The sequence below is a fragment of the Grammomys surdaster genome, unplaced genomic scaffold, assembly GCF_004785775.1.
Source record: "Grammomys surdaster isolate TR1022 unplaced genomic scaffold, NIH_TR_1.0 193, whole genome shotgun sequence".
In the NCBI taxonomy this organism is placed as follows: domain Eukaryota; kingdom Metazoa; phylum Chordata; class Mammalia; order Rodentia; family Muridae; genus Grammomys; species Grammomys surdaster.
The window spans coordinates 5957134-5977479 of NW_021604638.1; the positions used below are offsets into that span (position 1 = coordinate 5957134).

Below are 20346 nucleotides of genomic sequence, written 5' to 3' on the forward strand. Positions count from 1 at the left end.
TTTTTTTTTTTTTTTAATTTGTAAAATAAAGGCTGGAGCCAGTGATTGGGCAGAGAAAGGGGAGGTGGAGAAATAAAGGCTGGGGAGAGAGACAGGATGACTGGGAAGCAGGAGATAGAAGGACAGATGCAGGGTCTGGAAAATCCTCAAGTTATAAGGGTCTCATACCTGGGGAACAGAGTAGTGTAGGGGTATCTGCCCAATCTAGGCTTACAAAATATATTCATAATTACTGAGTTGTGTTCTCATTGTCCGATCATATTTGGGTTGGAGATTTAAATATCTCCCACTACACACATATACCAAAGAAAAGCTTCGTTAGAATATGTCTCTGAGTTTAACCTTGTGGTTTCACCCAGTATTACCTACAAATGCCTAGACTGACAACTGAGAAGCCAAAGGGAATTTAAGAAAACTAGCCCAGCTGGAGAGATGGCTTAGTGCTTAATAGCAGTGACTGTTCTTCCAGAGGTCCTGAGTTCAATTCCCAGCAACCACATGGTGGCTCACAAAGGATCTGATGTCCTCTTTTGATGTGCCTGAAGACAGCTACAGTGCACTCATATATTTACACACATACATAAGCCACACACACACAGACACACACACACACTTTAAAGACCTGGTCCTAGGTCGGCCCTGCTGCTAAGCACTTTCTCTAACTTGTCACATCTGCCTTGATTTAAAAATACAGAGTCTCAGGTCCACCACGGGAGAGAACTAGCTGCTGTGCTCCGCTGGGTCTTCCTGAGCTGTGGCCACCACGTGACTCTCAGGTTTGGGCAGGCTTGGGGCACAGCCCTGTTTAAGTAACTTCCCAATCTGAAAAAAGTAAACACCTTGGGGGGACTAGAGACGGCTTTGCCGATCCTTGTTGGATGTCGTTCAGAAGGAGGGGTCCCCCTCTGGTCTCCACAAGGTCCCAGCTAGTCTGAGCACGAAAGATCAATTAGCCAAAAACCCCCGGGATGGGACCGCGCCTCAGTCACACAGTGGGTGGGACCTGCGCCCGGGCTGGCCCCAAAGGCCTCTCCTGTGTGGTCCTAGACCTTGAGTCCCGGGGCAGGAACGGAAGGCGGGATAAAAAGAGTACATACAAGTCACAGGCCTCGCCTCCCGAATCCAGAACTTTCAGATTCTACTTTTAAATGTGTGTGTGTGTGTGTGTGTGTGTGTGTGTGTGTGTGGTCACATTTGTGGAGGTTAGAGGACACCTTACAGGGATGAGTTCTCTCCCGCTGAGCTATCTTGCCAACCCAAACCTTTTTTTTTTTAAACTGACTACAGGAAAAAGAGTGCATGGGGCAAACTGACACCCTTGTTTCTTAAATTGTGTACTCGGATGCGCAGGTGAGAGGACGCGCCACGAGCCCGGGTCCTTCTCCACTTTAGTTTTTGCGAGAAATATCCCAGTTACCGTGGTCCCAGGCTGGACCAATTAAGAGAGAATGTAAAAGCGCTCCAGCCCGCGTGGCAGCGACCACGGCCTCACGTGGGAGCTCGTTAGAAATACAGACATTCGGGCCCCACCCCAGACTCACCGAGTCAGAATCTGCATTTTAACGAGCTCCCCAGCGACTCGGGGAGCACATTAAAGTGGGAAGAGGGCTGGCGCTTCTGCAATTTTAATGAGCCAACGAATCACCTGGGAGCTCGTTAAAATGCAGACGGGGTTCCGGCGACCTGAGCGTGCGCGCGCATCACCTGGGGAGCTTGTTAAAATGCAGATTCTGCTGTGGCGGGGCCGGGGTGGAGCCGGAGCTCGTGCGTGGGAGCGGGGTTCCCGGGACCCCTGAGGTCCTGGCGGCCGCCCAAGCGGCCGTCAGGACGCTTGATAAATCGCCCTACCGGGCTGACGGGCGGCAGGGCCGGGACATGCGCGATTCGGCCCGGTGTGGGGGTGTGCCTCCAAAGTCGGGAAACGCGCGCTGTTCAGGAGGCCACTCTTGGGGACCCTCCGGGAGCCTCATCTTCGCGCCATGTCGCGGCGCAAGCAAGCCAAACCTCAGCACCTGCGCTCTCAGGAGCCGCAGCCCGAGCGCAGCGAGCCGGGCGGAGTGGCCCCGCGCGCCGCCGGGGAATCGGGTGAGTAGCCTGGGGACACCAGGGACAGTGGCTCCGACGTCCCCAGTTTCTCTGGTGTACTCCCCACCCCGGAAATTGTGTAGATATAGGATCTGGACGGGGAAAGGGGCGCGTGTAATTGTGCTGGAAGCTTCTAGACCCCGTCCTGGGACTTAGGGACAGCTTCTCTGATGCCCCCCAACACTCCCCAGTCCCTGGCCCTCCCCAGTGGGTGACAGATCTAGGAAGGGACCGGGGGTGAAGGGGGGAGGTTGGAGTGCGTGGTGCAAGCCGCTTCCAGTTCCAGCCCAAAGTCCTGAGGAAATCTGCTCTAATGTCCCTAACCCTATACCCCGGTAGGTGTCAGATGGTGCGCGCAGCTTCCAGCTCCAGTCCTGGGACTTGGAGACAGTTGCTCTGATGTCCCTGTCCCCGTCCCCGGACACTGATAAGTGTCAGATCTGGGAAGGACGTAGGAGGGAGATCTGTACCACGGTATGCAAAGCTTCCAGCTCCAGTCCAGAGACACAGACCTGGGCGGGCCAGCGGGTCTTTGTGAATTACGCGTGCGTGTCAATTACACCCTCCGCCGGGCGGCTGCCACTCTCCGGGAAAGCGGGAAAGCGCTTAGGGCAACCAGTTCGCCTCCCACACTCGGCCCGCCATGCTTAGAGCCCGGAGGCTGTCTGCGGGGTGCGTGGATCCCCGAGTCTCACACCTGGGCTCCTGCTTCCTCTGCGTTGCGGGCCAACTGGGCATGCTGGGGACACACCTGCTCTTTTACGAGTGATATCCAGAGAGGAAAGAAGCAGGAGCCAAGGACAAGACTTCGGCTCTTCACCCCCACCCCCAAAAAAGGCAGAGAAGGCTTTAGGACCAGTGTGGGATGGGTTTCAAGTGCGTTATCCACCTCCCAGAGAGGGAACCTTCCAGAGACCTGAAGGATGCATGAGGGAGGTGAGTGACTGGGGGAACAGTGATGTGAGGCAGGTCAGGGCAGCTACAAGGCTGAGGCCTTCCAGAAGTTGGGGTGCCTCTGGGAAGTTCATGGAGCCATAGGGATGGGGTGAGGGGAACTACACGTTTGGAACTAAGACGCTCTGGCTCTCCCTTCCCATCTCTGCTGACCCGGGACCAGTTGGGTGTAACACCTCCCCCTCGGACGGAGTACATTAGGTCGTGTGCCCCTTCCCACTGGAGGATCCCCCACTTCTGAAGATCCTGTGGAAGGCGGAACCTTTATATGTCTACACATTCCTCAGTCACCCTCAGGTCCCTGCCTGAGGAAGACGGGCCTTCCTAAGGCACCTACCTCCCTGTTTCATTTTGGACTTTGTAGATTCGTGTCCTGTCCCCTCTTTCTGGCTCAGGCGTGGGGAGAGGGTGCTTAAATGGACTTTATGATCTTCTCCACCTGCTGCCTCCCAGCAGGAAGGGGTAGGGTGGGGTACTCTTTACTTTCCTGGTCTCAAACTCCATTTCCATATCCCCATCAACTTCTGGGCTCAGGTGAGCATATCTCCCTCTGAGAGAGGAGGGGAGTGGTTTGGGGACTCTTCTAAATAGTTTGTATTCTTTTTCTTTTTCTTTTTTTTTTTTTTTTTCCGAGACAGGGTTTCTCTGTGTAGCCCTGGCTGTCCTGGAACTCACTCTGTAGACCAGGCTGGCCTTGAACTCAGAAATCCACCTGCCTCTGCCTCCTAGTGCTGGGATTAAAGGCGTGCGCCACCAACGCCCAGCTAATAGTTTATATTCTAAAACCAAGTAAAGGTGTTGTGGGATCCAGCTAAATCCAACATAATTCAAACACCAGGTCAATGCAGACGACAAAAATGTGTTGTAATCAAGCCACTTCTGATCAATCAGGGCCACAGAACAGACTGGGGAGCTGAACAACTATGACCCTGAAGGGACACCGTAGAGCACATTTAAAGGATGAAGCCATAAAGAGAAGGGGAGCTGGGCGGGCTATAGCATTGTCCAATCATATTTTGACATAAGGGGTTGAGCAAGGGAGTTGCCATCAATCTGGCTAGGAGCTGATTTCTGGGCCTGGGAACATGAACTTAGTTTGACCCTGGCAGTAAGATGGAGAAGTTGTCCTCGAGATGTCTGGACTCAGACGACTGTCTCCTTACAAGTTGTCCCTGAGATATCTGGATTCAGACGACTGTTTCTTTACAAGAGAAGCTATTTCAGCTATTGGGAAGTCTCCAGCTCTCCTAGGTCCTGGGACCTAGAATTTACTTTCTCCCTATGATGAATGGAGTCAGAAGATGAAATGGTAGTAGTTAGAATAAGTTTTTGCTTGTTCCCAACAAAGGATACCATAAGCCAACCACCATGAAGTCCAGGTATCACGGGCCTAGCAGAAGCTTGATAAGTTAGAGGGCCCTCCCTGCTTGGAGCAGAAGCAGAATAACCCAGGCTAGACTTCCAAGTCTAGTGTGGTAAGCAGAGCTGCTATCCTCCCTGCAGACAGCACTGGGGGAGGCAGAGACAAGAGGATCCCGGGGCTCCCTGGCCAGCCTGTCTAACTATTCTGGTGAGCTCCAGTTCCATTAGAGATCCTGACTCAAGTGAGATGGAGAATGACTACAGAAGGCACAGTCATCAACCTCTGGCTTCCACATGTGTGCACACCTTCACACACATGAACACACATGTGCATTGTGTACACACCCTCACATACATGGATATACATGTGCAGTGTATATACTCCTTCACACATGTGAACACACATGTGCACTGTGTACACACCTTCACACACATGAACACACAGGTACATTGCACACCTTCACAAGGGTGAACATAATATACACTGTGTACACACCTTCACATGTGTGAACATACATATGCACTGTGTGTATACCTTCACACACAAACACATGTGCACTGTGTGGGCACTTTCACGTACATGAACATGCCTGTGCATTGTGTGGGCACCTTCACATACATGAACTCATATGTGCATGCACACAACGCCATGTGGATTCTCCACACTGTTCTGTATTGAGAGATTAATACCCAGTTACATACAGCCCCACTCCTCAGGTTCTGCTCAGGGCCAACCGTGTTTCTCCTCCACACACTCTTCTCTCCCTGCTCTAATTGTGTTTGAACGTGGTCCCATTCAGCTCGGAATCATGTCAATATTCATCCCTAATCTAAAACCCAAAACAGGATGTCTCACCATCTCAGGTGGCTTTTGTGGCATTTTTTATTCAGGAGCCAAATAAGGCTCCCATGTGTCAGGTCTCAGCTTGTGGTGGTCTCTGGTTTCTCTTTCCATCTCCCATCTTTTGAGCAATTTGTTGAAATGTTTTATCCTGGAGAGCGCAATGTCTCAAGGGTGGCCTGTGACCCATGGCTGAGCTGAAGCAAAGCAGTGCCACAGTAAAGCAAGCCTAAACATCCAGACTGGCTGTGTGTGCGGAAGAGACGGCTCTGGGCATGAGGGCACATGCTGCCAAGCCGGATGGTCCTAGTTCAACCCCCAGAACCCACATGGTGGAAGGAGAGAACCGACTCCCACAGGTTATCTTCTGACTTATCCATGAGCCCCACATATGCACACACTCAAAATAATTGTAAAATAATAATAATAACAACAGTAAATAATAACAAAGCAGATTGGTGCCTTCAGTGTTCTGTTGTACCTACTAAGAATTCTTGGGCTGTCCTAGGGCTTGCTTGAGTCCAACATAACTCAAATACCAGGTCAGCACAGCTGACAAAAATTTATTGTAAACAAGCCGGTACTAATCAATCAGGGATACAGAACAGACTTTCAAGCTGAACTATGACCTTGAAGGGACCTTTGTACAATGTATTTAAAGGATGAAACCATAATGAGCTGGGTGGGTTTAGCGTTGTCCAATCACATTTTAACATAAGGAACTGAGTAAGGGAGCTGTCACCAATCAGAATAGGAGCAGGTTCCTGGACCTGGGAACATGAACTCAGTTTGACCCTGCCAGCAAGACAGAGAAATTGTCCCTGTGATGGCTGCACTCAGACAACTGGGTTTTGGGTTTTTGTTTTTTGTTTTTTTTTTTTTTTTTAATAATAGAAGTTGTTTAGATTTAGGGAAGTCCCCAGCTCCCCTAGAGCCTGGGACCTTGAATTTAGTTTCTCCTTGTGATTAAATGGAGTCGGAGAAGGGAACGGCAGAGCTCAGTGTAAGAGTAATTTTAATCCCCTGATGTAATTGTCATTCATCTCTGAGGCTTACTGCCTCCATCTGCTAACCTAGGCCCAGTCCTGCAAGCTTCCAGCCTCCGTACAATCTAATCTAGTCCTTGAATGTTTTCAGCCTCTGAGACTTGCTGCTGAATACGCTCACACCTTCCTAGTTCTTTCTGAACTTGAGTTGGTTGGTTCAACTCGACTGTTTCGGTTCAAACTCTTTTCCATACCGACTTATTCAATCTGGCTTCTCTCTTGGCCTCTGAATTACTCTGCCTGGCCTTAAACTAAAGCAGTCTTTTTTAATCTTCTGGCTCTTTCTCATTCTTTGGCTTGTTCTGTCTTTATCTGTGTCTAGCTTGTTCTGTCTTCAGTCTGTCTCTGTAAAACTCCGGTAAGCCTGCCTCCTTCTCCCTCTCTGTGCTGCTCTACTCTCCCTGTCAACTCTACTGCGATGCTGTCCGCAGACTCTACTGTAGTCCTGTACTGTACTCTCCTCCTCCTGTGCTGTCTCTCCCTTAACTAGCGTCCCTTTCCTCTCTCTCTCCTAGTGAGAGTTGGGCAGATCCTATTCTGTCAAATCTTTCTCTGATTCGTCACTTTGTCTATCATTCAACTAGACGTCACTTTCAAACATGACTGTTTCCTCCCATAAACTAACTTTACCTTCATTGTTTGGGATTAAAGGTGTGTACTAAGGACATGTCCGTATTCCTGCCAGAGGGATTAAAGGTGTGTGCTAAGGGCTGAGCCCCACCACAGATAGAAACAGGCTCAAATATCCTGTAACAATTTAGGATAAATTTCTTTTGCTTGTTCCCAACAAGGCTTCCCCCCCCATTTTCTTATAATTCCTGTTTATTATTTGTTACAAAAGTAATAGCCAGTGGTGAATAGGCTTTTTGAGACAGGATTTCTTGTGTAGCCCTGGCTGTCCTGGAACATACTCTGTACACTAGGCTTGTAACGGCCCGTTCTGTTGCTCCGGTCCGCGGGTCAGGGTCTAGCAAGAGAGAGCGTGGGGATGGAGGGGTGAGAGAGTTGAAAAATGGAGACAAGACAGAGTCTGATCAAGTCTCTCTTATTGAAAGGAAATCCTGGGTATTTATACCCTTTACCACCTGCCTTGCCCTCGCGGACACGCACAGCTGAAGACACTATGTCCTGTGCCTTGCAGTGTGGAGACCATGTGCGCCCTGCAGCTGGGGGCATTAAACAGCAAAACAAGATATGTGAGAAAAACATGATGTTTATCAGAGTGTGGTCAGCTGTTGTGGACTGTTGAAAACAAGTCTCTTGTCAGGGTATATGGCTCGAGATGGCTGCAAAGATGACAGCCGCTTTCGGCTAGGACTTGGCTCCTAACATAGGCTAGTCTTAAACTCAGAAATCCATTTGCCTTTGCTTCTGAGTGCTGGGATTAAATACGTGTCCTGCTACTGCCCAGCTGGGAAGTTTCTTTACACTACACTTTTAGGGGAGGCAGAGGCAGGCAGATCTCTGTGAGTTTGAGCTCAGTCTTGTCTAAATAGTGAGTTCCAGGACAGCCAGGGCTACACAGTGAGACCCTATTTCAAAACAAAACAAACAAATCCTGCATCCTTAGCAGCTAGAAAGATGGCTCAGTGGTTAGGAGCACTTGCTCTTTTTGCAGGGGATCCAGGTTCAGTTCTTAATACCCACATGGAGGCTCACAACTGTTTGTGAGTCCAGTTCCAGGAGATCTGCACTCCTCTTCTGGCCTGTCAGCCCTGCATGCACTCGGTACACACACCACATGTGTGTACTCATACACATAAAATAAAAGCAAACATCTTTTACAAAATAAAAGGGAAAGAAAGGCTACGTCTTCGAGAACTGGTGGAACATGGCTGGAATCAGAGTACTTGGGACTCAGAGGCAGGAGGATCACTACAATTTCAAGACTAGAGTTAATCTAGGCTGTTTGAGGCTAGCTTGATGTTTCAGAACAGCCCTGCTGACTGGTTATTTCTCTAGAGGTATTGTCACATTGAGTTCTTTTGTTTGTTTGTTTGTTTGCTCTTCTTGGAAACAGATTTTTTAGTTTTGTTTTATTTGGGTTTTTTTTTGTTTGTTTGTTTGGTGTTTTGTTTTGAGACAGGGTTTCTCTGTGTAGCCCTAACTGTCCTGGAACTCCTTCTATAAACCAGGCTGGCCTTGAACTCAGAGATTCACCAGCCTCTGCCTCCTTGAGTGCTGAGATTGAAGGTGGGCACCACCCCACCCCAGGGAGCAACAGGTTTTTATGTAGCCAAGGCTGGCCTTGGGTTCACTATGTAGCCAAGGATGGTCTTGAACTTCTAATCTAGCTTCTACTTCCCAAGTGCTGGGATCACATATCTACACCACCAGGCTTGGTGTGTGCACAGAGGGATTGGCTCAGGGCTTCCTGGATGCTAGGCAAGCACTCTCCCAACTGAGCCCCAGCCCCAGCTCTGGCTTTAAGGATTCATTTTATATTTATTTGTGTATGTGTGGTTGTGTGTCTGTGTATGTGCATGGGGGTGCAGGTGTCTGCAGGGCCAGAAGGCTCATCAGATTCCTTCATGCAGGACAGGCAGCTGTAAGCAGCCAGACCTGGGTGCCAGGAGCCCAGCTCCAGTCGTCCGAAAGGTCATCTGGAACTCTCTCTCCACCCCTCAGTTTTCATATTTTAAAGTATTTTTTGGGAAACTAGCTAAAGATGAAAGCAGCTCAAAGCTACCCTCCTCTCAGATTCACCGTGACAGCTGCCACTCAGCAATCAAGCCAAACTTCCTGTCTCCATTTCAGCCTCTGCGCTCGACAATGATGTCCAGAAACCAGCAGACCTCCCTGCTGAAGACAGCGATGCCCAGCTGGCCCCTGCAGTCGCTCTGCCCTCAGAAGCAAAGGAGCGAACGGCCACCCTTGGAGAAAGGACTTTTAACTGCTGCTATCCAGGTACAGGGTCAGACATGGTGGAAGGGGCCTATCCCTGCCTAGTACTGGTGCAGGGAGTCTCTGCACCTGCACCTGTCTAACCCTCCGAGGTCGAGGTAGCTCACACGACTTATGCACATCTTCTTGGGGGATGGGTTCTGTGAGTCCCACACTGGTGGAGTTCCTCGGGAGACTATCATTGAGTTTGCAGCTGCTTTTAACTTGAACATCACTAGGTCAAAAATGCAGAAGTGGGGGTAGTACACATCTAGAATCTCTGCACTCAGGAGGCAGAGGCAGGAGGATTACTGCAAGTTTGACAACAGCCTAGTGAGGTAGTGAGTTCCAGTCTTGCCAGATGCTATAAAAAAAAAGAAAAAAGGCAAACGTGAGGGCCAAGGGTGTATCCCAGAGTCACAGTGCTTGCTGAGGATGCTGAAGGCTGAGTTGCATCCCCAGCTCTGCCAGACAGAAAAGAAATGAAAGAGGCACCTGATACCCTCCGCCCACCAAACGTCCAAGCCCTCCGCCCAAGCCACGGGAAGGACACCAGCTCTAGAATACAGCTGGCAGAGCCACCTAACACAATGCCTGTTTTGTGATAAAGTGTTGGCAGGTGCTGTCATTTGTTGACAGCTATACCGAAAGCAGGAAATGAAGGCATGGGTGGGCTTCCATTATAGGTAACCATGGTGATTCTTGGGCTGGGCATTTAAGAGCGAGCTTTTCTTCTCTTCTAGGTTGTCATTTTAAAACGGTTCATGGCATGAAAGATTTGGACCGTCATCTAAGAATCCACACAGGTATGTGTCCATTCACTGAAAGAGAGAGAGAGAGGATGAGAGAGAGAGAGAGAGAGAGAGAGAGAGAGAGAGGAGAGAGAGAGAGAAGGGATGAGAGAGGAGAGAGAGAGAGGGTGAGAGAGAGAGAGAGGAGAGAGAAGGGGTGAAAGAGAGAAAGAGAAGAGAGAGAGAGTCTTCTGCCCAGTGGCTTCTAGTTTAGTGGGTAGGCTCGGAGGAGGAAGGAAAGGGGATGTGAGGGTGCTCCTGACAAAGTTCTGGATGCAGCCAAGCCATTGCTTCAAGATGCTTCTAGTCAGCCAGTTACAGAGGATCACAGAGAGCTGCTAACACAGACGGAGGCCTGGGTCTGACTTACTGGCGTGCCCAACATTTTGGCATAGTGGCAGAGTATTCTCTATAAAGTTCACGATCCAGAATCACATGCTCAGATACCAGGGCATAGGGGGAGGAGGGGCTCTCCACATGTTTTGTTGGTCCAAGTTCATAGCTGTCTCATGCTGTATGATAAGGCCCTGGGATGGACACACCCGTCTCTGAAACAGACTCGGTTAACTTCAGCCCCACACCGCCCCCCCCAGCCGCTGCCATGCCCTTTGCCCAACTATCCTCTGTGGCTGGTGTGGCTCTACAGTGGTAGAGCTGAGGGCAAAGAGTGTACCCCAAATCCCCAAATAGCCCCTGCCTGTCTCTTTAAAGAACAAACCCTCTGAGAGCCTGTCTGGGCCAGAGCATCGGTTCATTTTGCTGCTAATGGAACCAAGCTTCCAGAGCCTAACCAAGCAGTTATTTTTCTTGCCCATTTAAACACAGTCAAGGGGGCCAAAGAGATAGCTCAGTGGTTAAGAGCACCGACTGCTCTTCCAGAGGTCCTGAGTTCAATTCCCAGCAACCACACAGTGGCTCACAACCATCTGTAATGGGATCTGGTGTTTCTGAAGACAGCTACGTGAAGACAGCTATGTGTACTCACATACAAAAAATAAATAAACCTGCCAGGCAGTGGTGGTACACGCCTTTAATCCCAGCACTTGGGAGGCAGAGGCAGGCGGATTTCTGAGTTCGAGACCAGCCTGGTCTACAGAGTGAGTTCCAGGACAGCCAGAGCTACACAGAGAAACCCTGTCAAAACAAACCAAAAAAAAAAAAAAAAAAAAAAAAAAAAAAAAAAAAAGAATGAGTTCTACTGACTGATGAACAAGGCTCAGAAATTGGGCCTAGGTAAGAAGGCTGTGTAATAAACATAAGGATGGATTGGATTCTATCTGTGGAGGATGCAAAGTCCTCGGAGCCTCTTTCTTATGGAAAGGGTTCTATTCACAGACAAAGGTCAGGACTTGGGCCTAAGGCTGGCTCCACAGAATAGAGAAAGGTCACCAGGTTGTTAGAGAACATCTTCTCCAGCCGTCAGGGTGAACATGTCTTCCTTTGAAGAAAAAAAAGCCAGCATGGTTAACAGTTCTGCATGTACACCTCCAGCCCAAAAGAGGGCATCAGATCCCATTCCAAATGGTTGTGAGCCACCCTGTGGTTTCTGGGAATCAAACTCAGGACCTCTGGAAGAGCAGTCAGTGCTCTTAACCTCTGAGCTACCTCTCTAGCCCCAGTTGTGCTGTTTCTAATGCTTTCTGTAAGCTGTGCCTCCTACATTAAACACATCCTGATTGTTTCCTGTACAGTTTTAGAGGCTCAGATTGAGGCTGGAGATACCTACCACACCCCTCCCTCTGCCCGTAGCCCAGGAGCTAGCCCCTTCTGATCTAGTGAAATGAGCGGAGACTTAATGATGTTGCCCTCACATCTAGAGAGGCAAGGCATGGCTCCAGAGATCATAGCCACTGGCCAACTTGCGTCCGGAGCTAGGGCATGGAGATCACAGAACCTTCTGAACCTCTGCTAGTTTGTATTGCCAATGGATGGATGGGCAGGAAGCTGTAGAAGGCCAAAGGATGAAGGAAAGGCAGCCTTCTCCTCTTAATGAGGGAGATCTTACCTCACATCAGCCGATGAGGCAGCCAGGAATCCCTGGAAACATGCAGGGGTTGGGACGAGGAGACACCACCAACTCAAGGCCAGTAAATACAGCCTGGATAGCTAGAGCACTCGTCCTGAGCTGGGGTTGTGCTGCTGCCATCTAGTGAGCAGAGGAAAACTACATCCAAAATCGATTGGCCCTGGGTGTTCATTATACCAAGGGTGACCTAGAGAAGTGGGCACTGACAATGTTTAAGTGCTTGATACAAGTGTCCTGGGAATACAGGAAGCTGGAGAAGGTCTGATCCTCGAGGTAAAGGGACAGGGCTGCTTCCTTGAGTTCGTAGCATCTGGTTTGGTTCGTGGTTTCTCTTAACTGACAGAAGGTTAGGAGGGGACAGGGCATGGTGGTGGACTCCTGTAGCCCAGCACTCAGAGACCAAAGTAAGAGAATCAAGAATTCAAGGCTTCGGTTTGGTGGTGGTGGCACATAATCTTCATCCCAGCCCTTGGGAGACAGAGGCAGGGTGGATCTCTATAAGTTCAAGGCCAGCCTGGTCTATAGAGCAAGTTCTAGGACAGCCAGGGCTACCCAGAGAAACCCTGACTTGAAATACAAAAATGAAGAGGGAGCTTAGCAAGTAAAGGCAGTTGCCACCAAGCTGACCACCTGGTGGTAGGAGAAAGCTGACTCCCACAGATTGTCCTTTAACCTCCACATGTATACCATGACACACACACATACACACATGCACACATATGCACACATAACATACACACACACACATACATATACATACACATGCATACACATACACACACACATGCACACACATGTACACACAACATATACATGCATACACATACACATGCATACACATACACATGCATACACATACACACACAAATATACTTACACACATATATACACACACATACATACACACACACATGCACACACACACACGAGAGGGGGCAGTGAGAATAAGTGAATGCCATTTTTAAAATGAAAAGAAGCTAGGAAATCCCATGACACACACACATGCACACATAACATACACACACATACATATACATACACATGCATACACATACACACACATACACAAATATACATACACACATATACACACACATGCACACACATGTACACACAACATATACATACATACACAGGCATACACATACACACACAAATATACTTACACACATATATACACACACATACATACACACACACATGAGAGGGGGCAGTGAGAATAAGTGAATGTCATTTTTAAAAATGAAAAGAAGCTAGGAAGTCCCGGGGAGCTTGCAGAATCCCTCCCTTGGGGTACCCAGCCAATAGTGCCCTAACTCTAGAATGCCAAGTAGTTGTGAGACTCCCCCACAAACACCTCTGCCAACCAGTGACCCCGTGTTCTCATGCAGACCACCACAGCCTCCAACAAGCTTATGTCCTCTTGTCGTTTCTACATTAGAAATTAAAGCTGAAACATTAAATATTCATCTTACAATAACCACAGAGCCATCAACTTAATACAACATCTTACGAGGCAGTAACTAACAAGGCAAAACCTGATGGGAAACGTAGCCTTGGAGCGCCCTCTGCTGGAGAGGACCGGTCAGCGGGTTCCAAAACCACGCCCACATGCAGTCTCTTGCAATGTGTCTTGTTGCTTGGGGCTGACACACACAGGTGTGATGACGTTCCGGCCACGGGTATGGTTGGAAACAGGGACTCCTGGCCATTTTACATCGCCAGAGTCTCGTGCATGCTAGGCGAGTGCTATACCACCGAGCTTCAGGACCAGCCATGACCATGGTGGTTGATTCTCTTTCCGTTTCTTTTTCTAATCCATATTGTTTCTTAGAGCAGTTTTAAGTGTGCACATAAATTGGACTGAGAGCAACTCCCGTATATTCCTAGTCCCTACTTCCCAAAACCTCTCCTGCTCTGGACATCCCAAATGAAAGGTGCATATTGTCGCAGGCAAGCCTTCATGGGCACAGCATCATCGCCTGAATTCCTTAGTTAACATGCTGCAGGATATTTGCTCACACTATGAACGCCAAGATTTTGTTATTTGCTGAAAATACCTGTTTCTCTTTGCAGTGTGGCTCAGCCCTCAGCACACACATTTGAGTCCAAACAATGAAGGTAAAGTTAGTTTGTAGAAGGAAGCGCCCATGTTTGAAAGTGATGTCCAACTGAGTTGGCAGACAAAGTAGCGGATCAGAGAAGGATTTGAAAGAGTGGGATTTGCCCAGCCCTCAGGAGAAGAGAGCATAGAGCAGCACAGACAAAGAAGAAGGGGACAAGTTTTGCCAGGACAGTTGTACGGAGACAGGTTGAAGAGAGAACAAGCTAGACACAGGTGAAGACAGAAAGAGCCAGAGAATGAGAAGGAGCCAGAAGATTAGAACCAATTGCCAAAGTTAGTATGAGGTCAAGCAGAGCAATTCAGGAGAGGCCAAGAGAGAGAAGCCGGACTGAATCAGTCAGCTTAGAGAGGAGTCTGAGGCAGAACAGCTGAGTAGAACCAGCCAGCCAGAGTTCAGGAAGAACTCGAAAAGGTAAGCTTATTCAGCAAGTCTCAGAAGCTGAAAACATTCTGGGCCTAGATTAGATCGTAAGGAGGCCAGACGCTTCCAGGTCTAGGCCTAGGTTAGCAGAGGCAGTAAGCCTCCAAGAGGACTCTAGCTACAGGAGAGTAAAAGCTACAGCTTATGATAACATGCCCTCTGCTTCATATTTTTGAAACAGGGTGTCATGTATCCCAAGATGGCTTCCAACTCACTGTGTAGTGAAGAGTGACCTTGGTTTTGTCTCTTCCTCCCACAGTCTAGGATCACAGGAGTCCACCATCATGCCTGATTTTTAGTAGCGTTAGTATTGTAATAATAATTATTACTAAAAAGGGACAATGAGGTGACTCAGTGGGTAGACTCTTGGTCAACAAGCCTGCCAACCTGTTTGGTCTGTGGAACCCATAGTAGATTGAGAGAAATGACCTCCAAAAATATCCTCTTGACCCACACCACTCCTGTGTCCTAAGAGCGCTCTCTCGCTCTCTCTCTCTCTCCTCCTTCAGTATAATAAAATAAAAGTTCAAAGGTAAGCAACTCCAATCCAGACAGGATATAAAGGCTGTGTATTATGGTGATGCACACTTTTAGTATCCCAGCGCTTGGGAGACAGAGGCAGGTGGATGAAGATCTATGAGTTCAAGGCCAGCCTGGTCTACGAAGAGAGTTCCACAACAGCCAGGATACACACTAAGACCCTGTCATGGAGGGAGGGAGGGAGTGAGGGAGGGAGAGAGGGAGGAACAAGCAGAAAGGTCAGCCCCAAGTTCAAGGACAGCATAGGCTACTTGAGCCCAAGGTAGAGATTGGGAGTGAGCAAAAGGTCACTCTCTAAGTACTTCCTCATCCAGGGGCCAAAGCCTGTCCCCTACCCCTGTCACTTCTTACCTTGAGTCCTTCTGCGACTATTTTTTTTTTTTTTTGTCCCAAATGGGATTTAGCCTCTCATTTGTGCTTGATCTGCCTCTCGGGATTCCTTAAAGGTAAAGCCATCAACACACAGCTCTCTCGTTTCCCACTCTGACTTTTGGTTTTCTCCTCTGTGTGTGGCCGTTGGACAGAGAGGGAGGCAGGCCCATCTGCTCACACTATCACCCAGTGATGTTTAGTATAATGGTCAGCTTGACAGACTCTGGAATTGACTAAGAGATAGGCCTCTCTGGCATGTCTTTGGAGCATTGTCTTGATAGAACTAACCAAGGTGAGAAGACATGCCCACTATGGGAGGCACCATTCCCTAGGTGGGATCCTGGACTGTTTCAATGGAGAAAGGGGTTGAGCAGCAGCAGGCATCCATTCCTCTGTTTCCTGATTATGGATTGTATGCAACCAGCCACTTTAAGCTACTTCCCCATTGTCATGAACTTAAACCTTCAACTGTGAGCTTTCAAAAAATGAAAGAGAAGAAAAAAAACCTTTCTCCTTTAAATTGCTGTGTTGTGGTATTTTATCAGCAATGGGAAAAGAAACCAAGACACCACCCTGACCAAGAAACCCTGTAACCTTGACTCCTTTTGTGTTTGAAGGTGACAAGCCGCACAAGTGTGAGTTCTGTGACAAATGCTTCAGCCGGAAGGACAACCTGACCATGCACATGCGCTGCCACACAAGCGTGAAGCCACACAAGTGCCACCTGTGTGACTACGCAGCTGTGGACAGCAGCAGCCTCAAGAAGCACCTGCGCATCCACTCAGATGAGCGGCCATACAAGTGCCAGCTCTGTCCCTACGCCAGCCGCAACTCCAGCCAGCTTACAGTGCACCTGCGCTCACACACAGGTAAGTCCCTCACCCAGATGCCCCCTGATTTACGTTTCCTATTTATTCACCTACACTTCCTGAAGACACAAGTAACTGCCATAAGTTGCTGGTAGAAATAAAGTAATTTGTAGTCTGGCCCAATATGGTTTGTTTGGGTCTTCTTTGCCAGAATGACAGTTTTTAGTAGAACGGTGTGACATCTGTAATCTCTGTGATAAACACATAGAATACGGGTAGGTACAGGTACCCATCACAGTGGCCACGAGACAAAGTGTGCATCTCAAATAAATGTGACCAGCCAATTAGATGCCTTTAGGGTTTTGGCTTACTCTGCTCTCCTGACTTCGTCCAGGAACATAACAAAAGTCAGTTGGATGTGGTTGCAAACCATACACATTTTGGCCTGGAAGACTTCTTTTCCCCTCTTTGTAGGACTCCACAAAACTAATGTTAACTGGATAAAAACAACCTGTTATTCTCTGTACACCTGTTCACATACAAATAGGTAGAGTGTTGAGACATTCACAAGATACAAGAATTTCAAAAAGCTCATAGAAGACGGCAAGCCAATGGAAACGTGTTGACATTTTTAAACTGAGTTAGGAAGGGCTGGGGAACATAGCTGAATTAGTAGGGAAATTACTTAGCATTCATGAAGCCATGGGTCCTATCCCCAGTGCCACATAAATCAGATATGATGGTGATTCACACCTGAAGTCCCAGCACATGAGAGCTAAAAGCAGTGGGAATCAGAGTTAAAGATCAAGACCAGGCTGGGATACAATGAGACCCTGTGTCACAAAGTACTTGACTTTGAACATATAATTCTATACCCAGCAAAACTATCCCATGGGCAAGAGTGAGGCAGAAGAAGGTCTGATCAGAGACTCAAGACTTTTAAGTAAAGAAAGCAGTATTCCAGTAGACAGAAGGAGCTAGACACGGTCCTTAGAGCCAGCCTTCCCTGCAGATGTCTGAGTACCCTGAGAACTGTGTGCTTAACACTGGGGTACAGATATCTAAGGCCACACTGAGCTCACAGGAGAAGCCAGTGCCCAATGGCAAGGCTGTTCAGCCTGCTCAGTCCCATGTGTCCCCTGCTTAGGGTAGTCACCTCCTCTTATGTACACCAGCCAAGGACTCCGACCCACTCAGTTAAGTGCCATGACATATACTGGGCTGAGCGACGCATCCTGGAAGTCAGAGAGGACCTAGGAGTTAGATAGAGGAGTTTGCCTTCCAACTCTCCTCCCAGCAGAAATGCAGGTAGGATTCATGAAGAGACAGTCAAAAGAGAAGGTTTGAATAAAAACAGAGTTCGGGCAGTGGTGGCGCACGCCTTTAATCCCAGCACTTGGGAGGCAGAGGCAGGAGGATTTCTGAGTTCGAGGCCAGCCAGGGCTATATACAGAGAAGCCCTATCTCGAAAAAAACAGAGTTGCTAGGGGTTAGAGGACACCAAGAAACCAAGGCCCTCTATTCCAGTGGTTCTCAGCCTTCCCGACCTGCGACCCTTTATACAGTCCCTCACATTGTGGTGACGCTCGGCCATGGTATTGCCATAGCTACTTGATAACTGCTGCGTTGCTACTGTTCTGAATCATAATGTAGAGATTTGTGTTTTCTGATGGCCTTAGGTGACCCCTGTGAAAGGGTCATTTGACCTCCAAAGGGGTCACGACCCAATGCTCTAAATCAACAAGGTCAGTGCACATATAACTCATGGAGACTGAGGCAGTGTGCAGGGGGCCCGGCCTGCACAGGCGACAGAGTCCTAGAGATGGAAGGAGAGATGGACACATGTCCCTGGCCTAATCCAGAAGCTGTCTCCTATTGATAACCACTTGCAAATGGAAACTTTGTTTTCTCCAAGGGAGTCCAACTGGAAAAACAAACTTCTCTTAAGGGCAGGCTGTGTGCCCACGAGTAGACAGCAACCAACAGAAAACAAACTCAACAGCATCTTTGCAGGGTCCTTGTCTCATAATGGTATCTTTTTTTTTTTTTTAAGAATTATTTATTCTCTGTATGTGAGTACACTGTCACTGTCTTCAGACACACCAGAAGAGGGCATCAGATCCCATTACAGATGTCTGTGAGCCACCATGTGGTTGCTGGGAATTGAACTCAGGACCTCTGGAAGAGCGAGCAGTCAGTGCTCTTAACCACTGAGCCACCTCTCCAGCCCACCATATCTTTTTTTTTTTTTTAAATCTTCTGGGCTTTTAATTGTTTTTTATTTTATTTTCTCTTTCTTTTTGTTCTGTAGGATGGATATATATATATAAAAGCTTCCAGTTTAGTGATTCTGTGGGATTCCTTAGTGAATGAGCCCTGGGTCTCTGTTTCCTGTGCCTTCTCCTGTGCTCTTCTCCCTCGGTTTGTTTTGTCCTATTCCAATGTATTGGTTTTTGTTTTATCTTATTTAATTGTATTATTATCCTTTAGAGCCTGTTTGTTCTCTAGTAGGAGGTAGGGGAGGGGTAGACCAGGATGGAAGGGAGGATGTGGTAAGACTGTAGAGGGTGAAGGGGGGCAGCTGTATTCAGGTTATAATTTGGGACGGGGGGGGGGGTGGGGGGTGGGGGGGGAGAAAGGGTCTGTTTTCAATAAAGTGGAAAAGAGGAAGTAGAGTTGCTAGCTATGTAACAAAACTTTCCAGAAATTAAAAAAAATGGGCTCAGGATGAAAAAATAGAAATTAGAATTATTATTTCTGAATGGTTGAGGGAGAAAATTAATCAATAAAGAAAGAACTTTGGCAGGTGAGCAGTGGTGGGACATACGTTTAATCCCAGCATTCCGCAGATCTTTGAGTTCGAGGCCAGCCTACTCTACAATAAGAATCAGTTCCAGGATAGCCAGGGCTACACAGAAAAACCCTGTCAAAAAAAAAACAAAAAGAAGAGGGGAGAGGGAGAGGAAGGGGAGGAAGGAATGAAGGAAAAAAAGAATCTTGCATTCTAAAAAAAAAAAAAACAAGAGAAAGTAAAGCCACTTTGGGGATGCAATCAGGGTCAAAGAAGTGGGAAGTCCCTCAGACTCACCTAGAGAGACTTTCAGGTGACACAGGTTCCCTAGAGACAGTGGAGAAATGAATGCCCTCAGACTTGGGGTGACCTCTTTATGTAGATTTACTTATTTTCGATATATATATATATATAGAGATATAGATATATATATGTATGTCTCTGTGTGTGTGTGTGTTTTGCCTGTATGTATGTGTGTGTATGTATGTATGTATCTATGTGTATGTATGTATGTGTGTATTATGTGTGTATTATGTGTGTATGTATGTGTGTGTGTGTGTGTGTGTGTATATGTATGTATATACACCGTGTATCAGTGCTCATGGAGGTCAGAAGAGAGCTCTGGATCTCCTGACTTACAGACAGCTCTGAGCTGCCATGTAGGTGCTGGGAACAAAACCCAGGTCCTCTAAGGACAGAAAGTGCTCTTGACTGCTGAGCTGTCTTACCAGTCCTGGAGGAATGACATTGAACATAGAATTCTCTGCCCAGCAACACTGTCCCAAGTGCAAGACCAGAACTGAAGTATATTCCAAGACTCAGCACTTTCCTCTCGGCCACCATAATAGAAGTTATTAGAAGATACACTTAGTGCAAAGCAGATGATAAACTCTGTCACCGAATATTTTATGTGTGACTGAGTATTGCTAACTGGCATGGCAGCAAGGAGAAGAGTCAGGATGACAGACAGACAGATGGAAGAGAAAACCCTAAGTACACCAGATATAGGGAACCCATTCAAAATTGCATGAGATAGGAAGCCAGAGGGACTAGATGACCTCACAACTGTGCGAGATAACTTTTCATCAAGAAACAGAGTCCAGGGTCAGAGAGATGACTCAGTGGTTAAGAGCACCGACTGCTCTTCCAGAGGTCCTGAGTTCAATTCCCAGCAACCACATGGTGGCTCACAACCATCTGTAATGGGATTTGATGTCCTCTTCTGGTGTGTCTGAAGACAGCTACAGTGCACTCATATACATAAAATGAATAAGTCTTTAAAAAAAAAAGAGAGAGAGAG

General features: G+C 47.9%; 1 protein-coding gene across 2 annotated transcripts in view; it reads left to right on the forward strand.

The window, feature by feature from the left end:
• Zfp64 (ZFP64 zinc finger protein) overlaps window positions 1-20346 on the forward strand; it is a 64313-nt gene that overhangs the window by 40571 nt on the left and 3396 nt on the right. The window contains exons 1-4 of one of the 2 annotated variants that reach the window (XM_028769563.1): window positions 1685-2085; window positions 9046-9195; window positions 9915-9977; window positions 16064-16315. In XM_028769563.1, coding sequence (XP_028625396.1) covers window positions 1980-2085; window positions 9046-9195; window positions 9915-9977; window positions 16064-16315 — 571 coding nt within the window. In that variant the 5' untranslated portion in view covers window positions 1685-1979. Of the gene's footprint in view, window positions 1-1684; window positions 2086-9045; window positions 9196-9914; window positions 9978-16063; window positions 16316-20346 lie in introns of those variants that run through there. The other variant, XM_028769562.1, reaches the window with a different exon arrangement.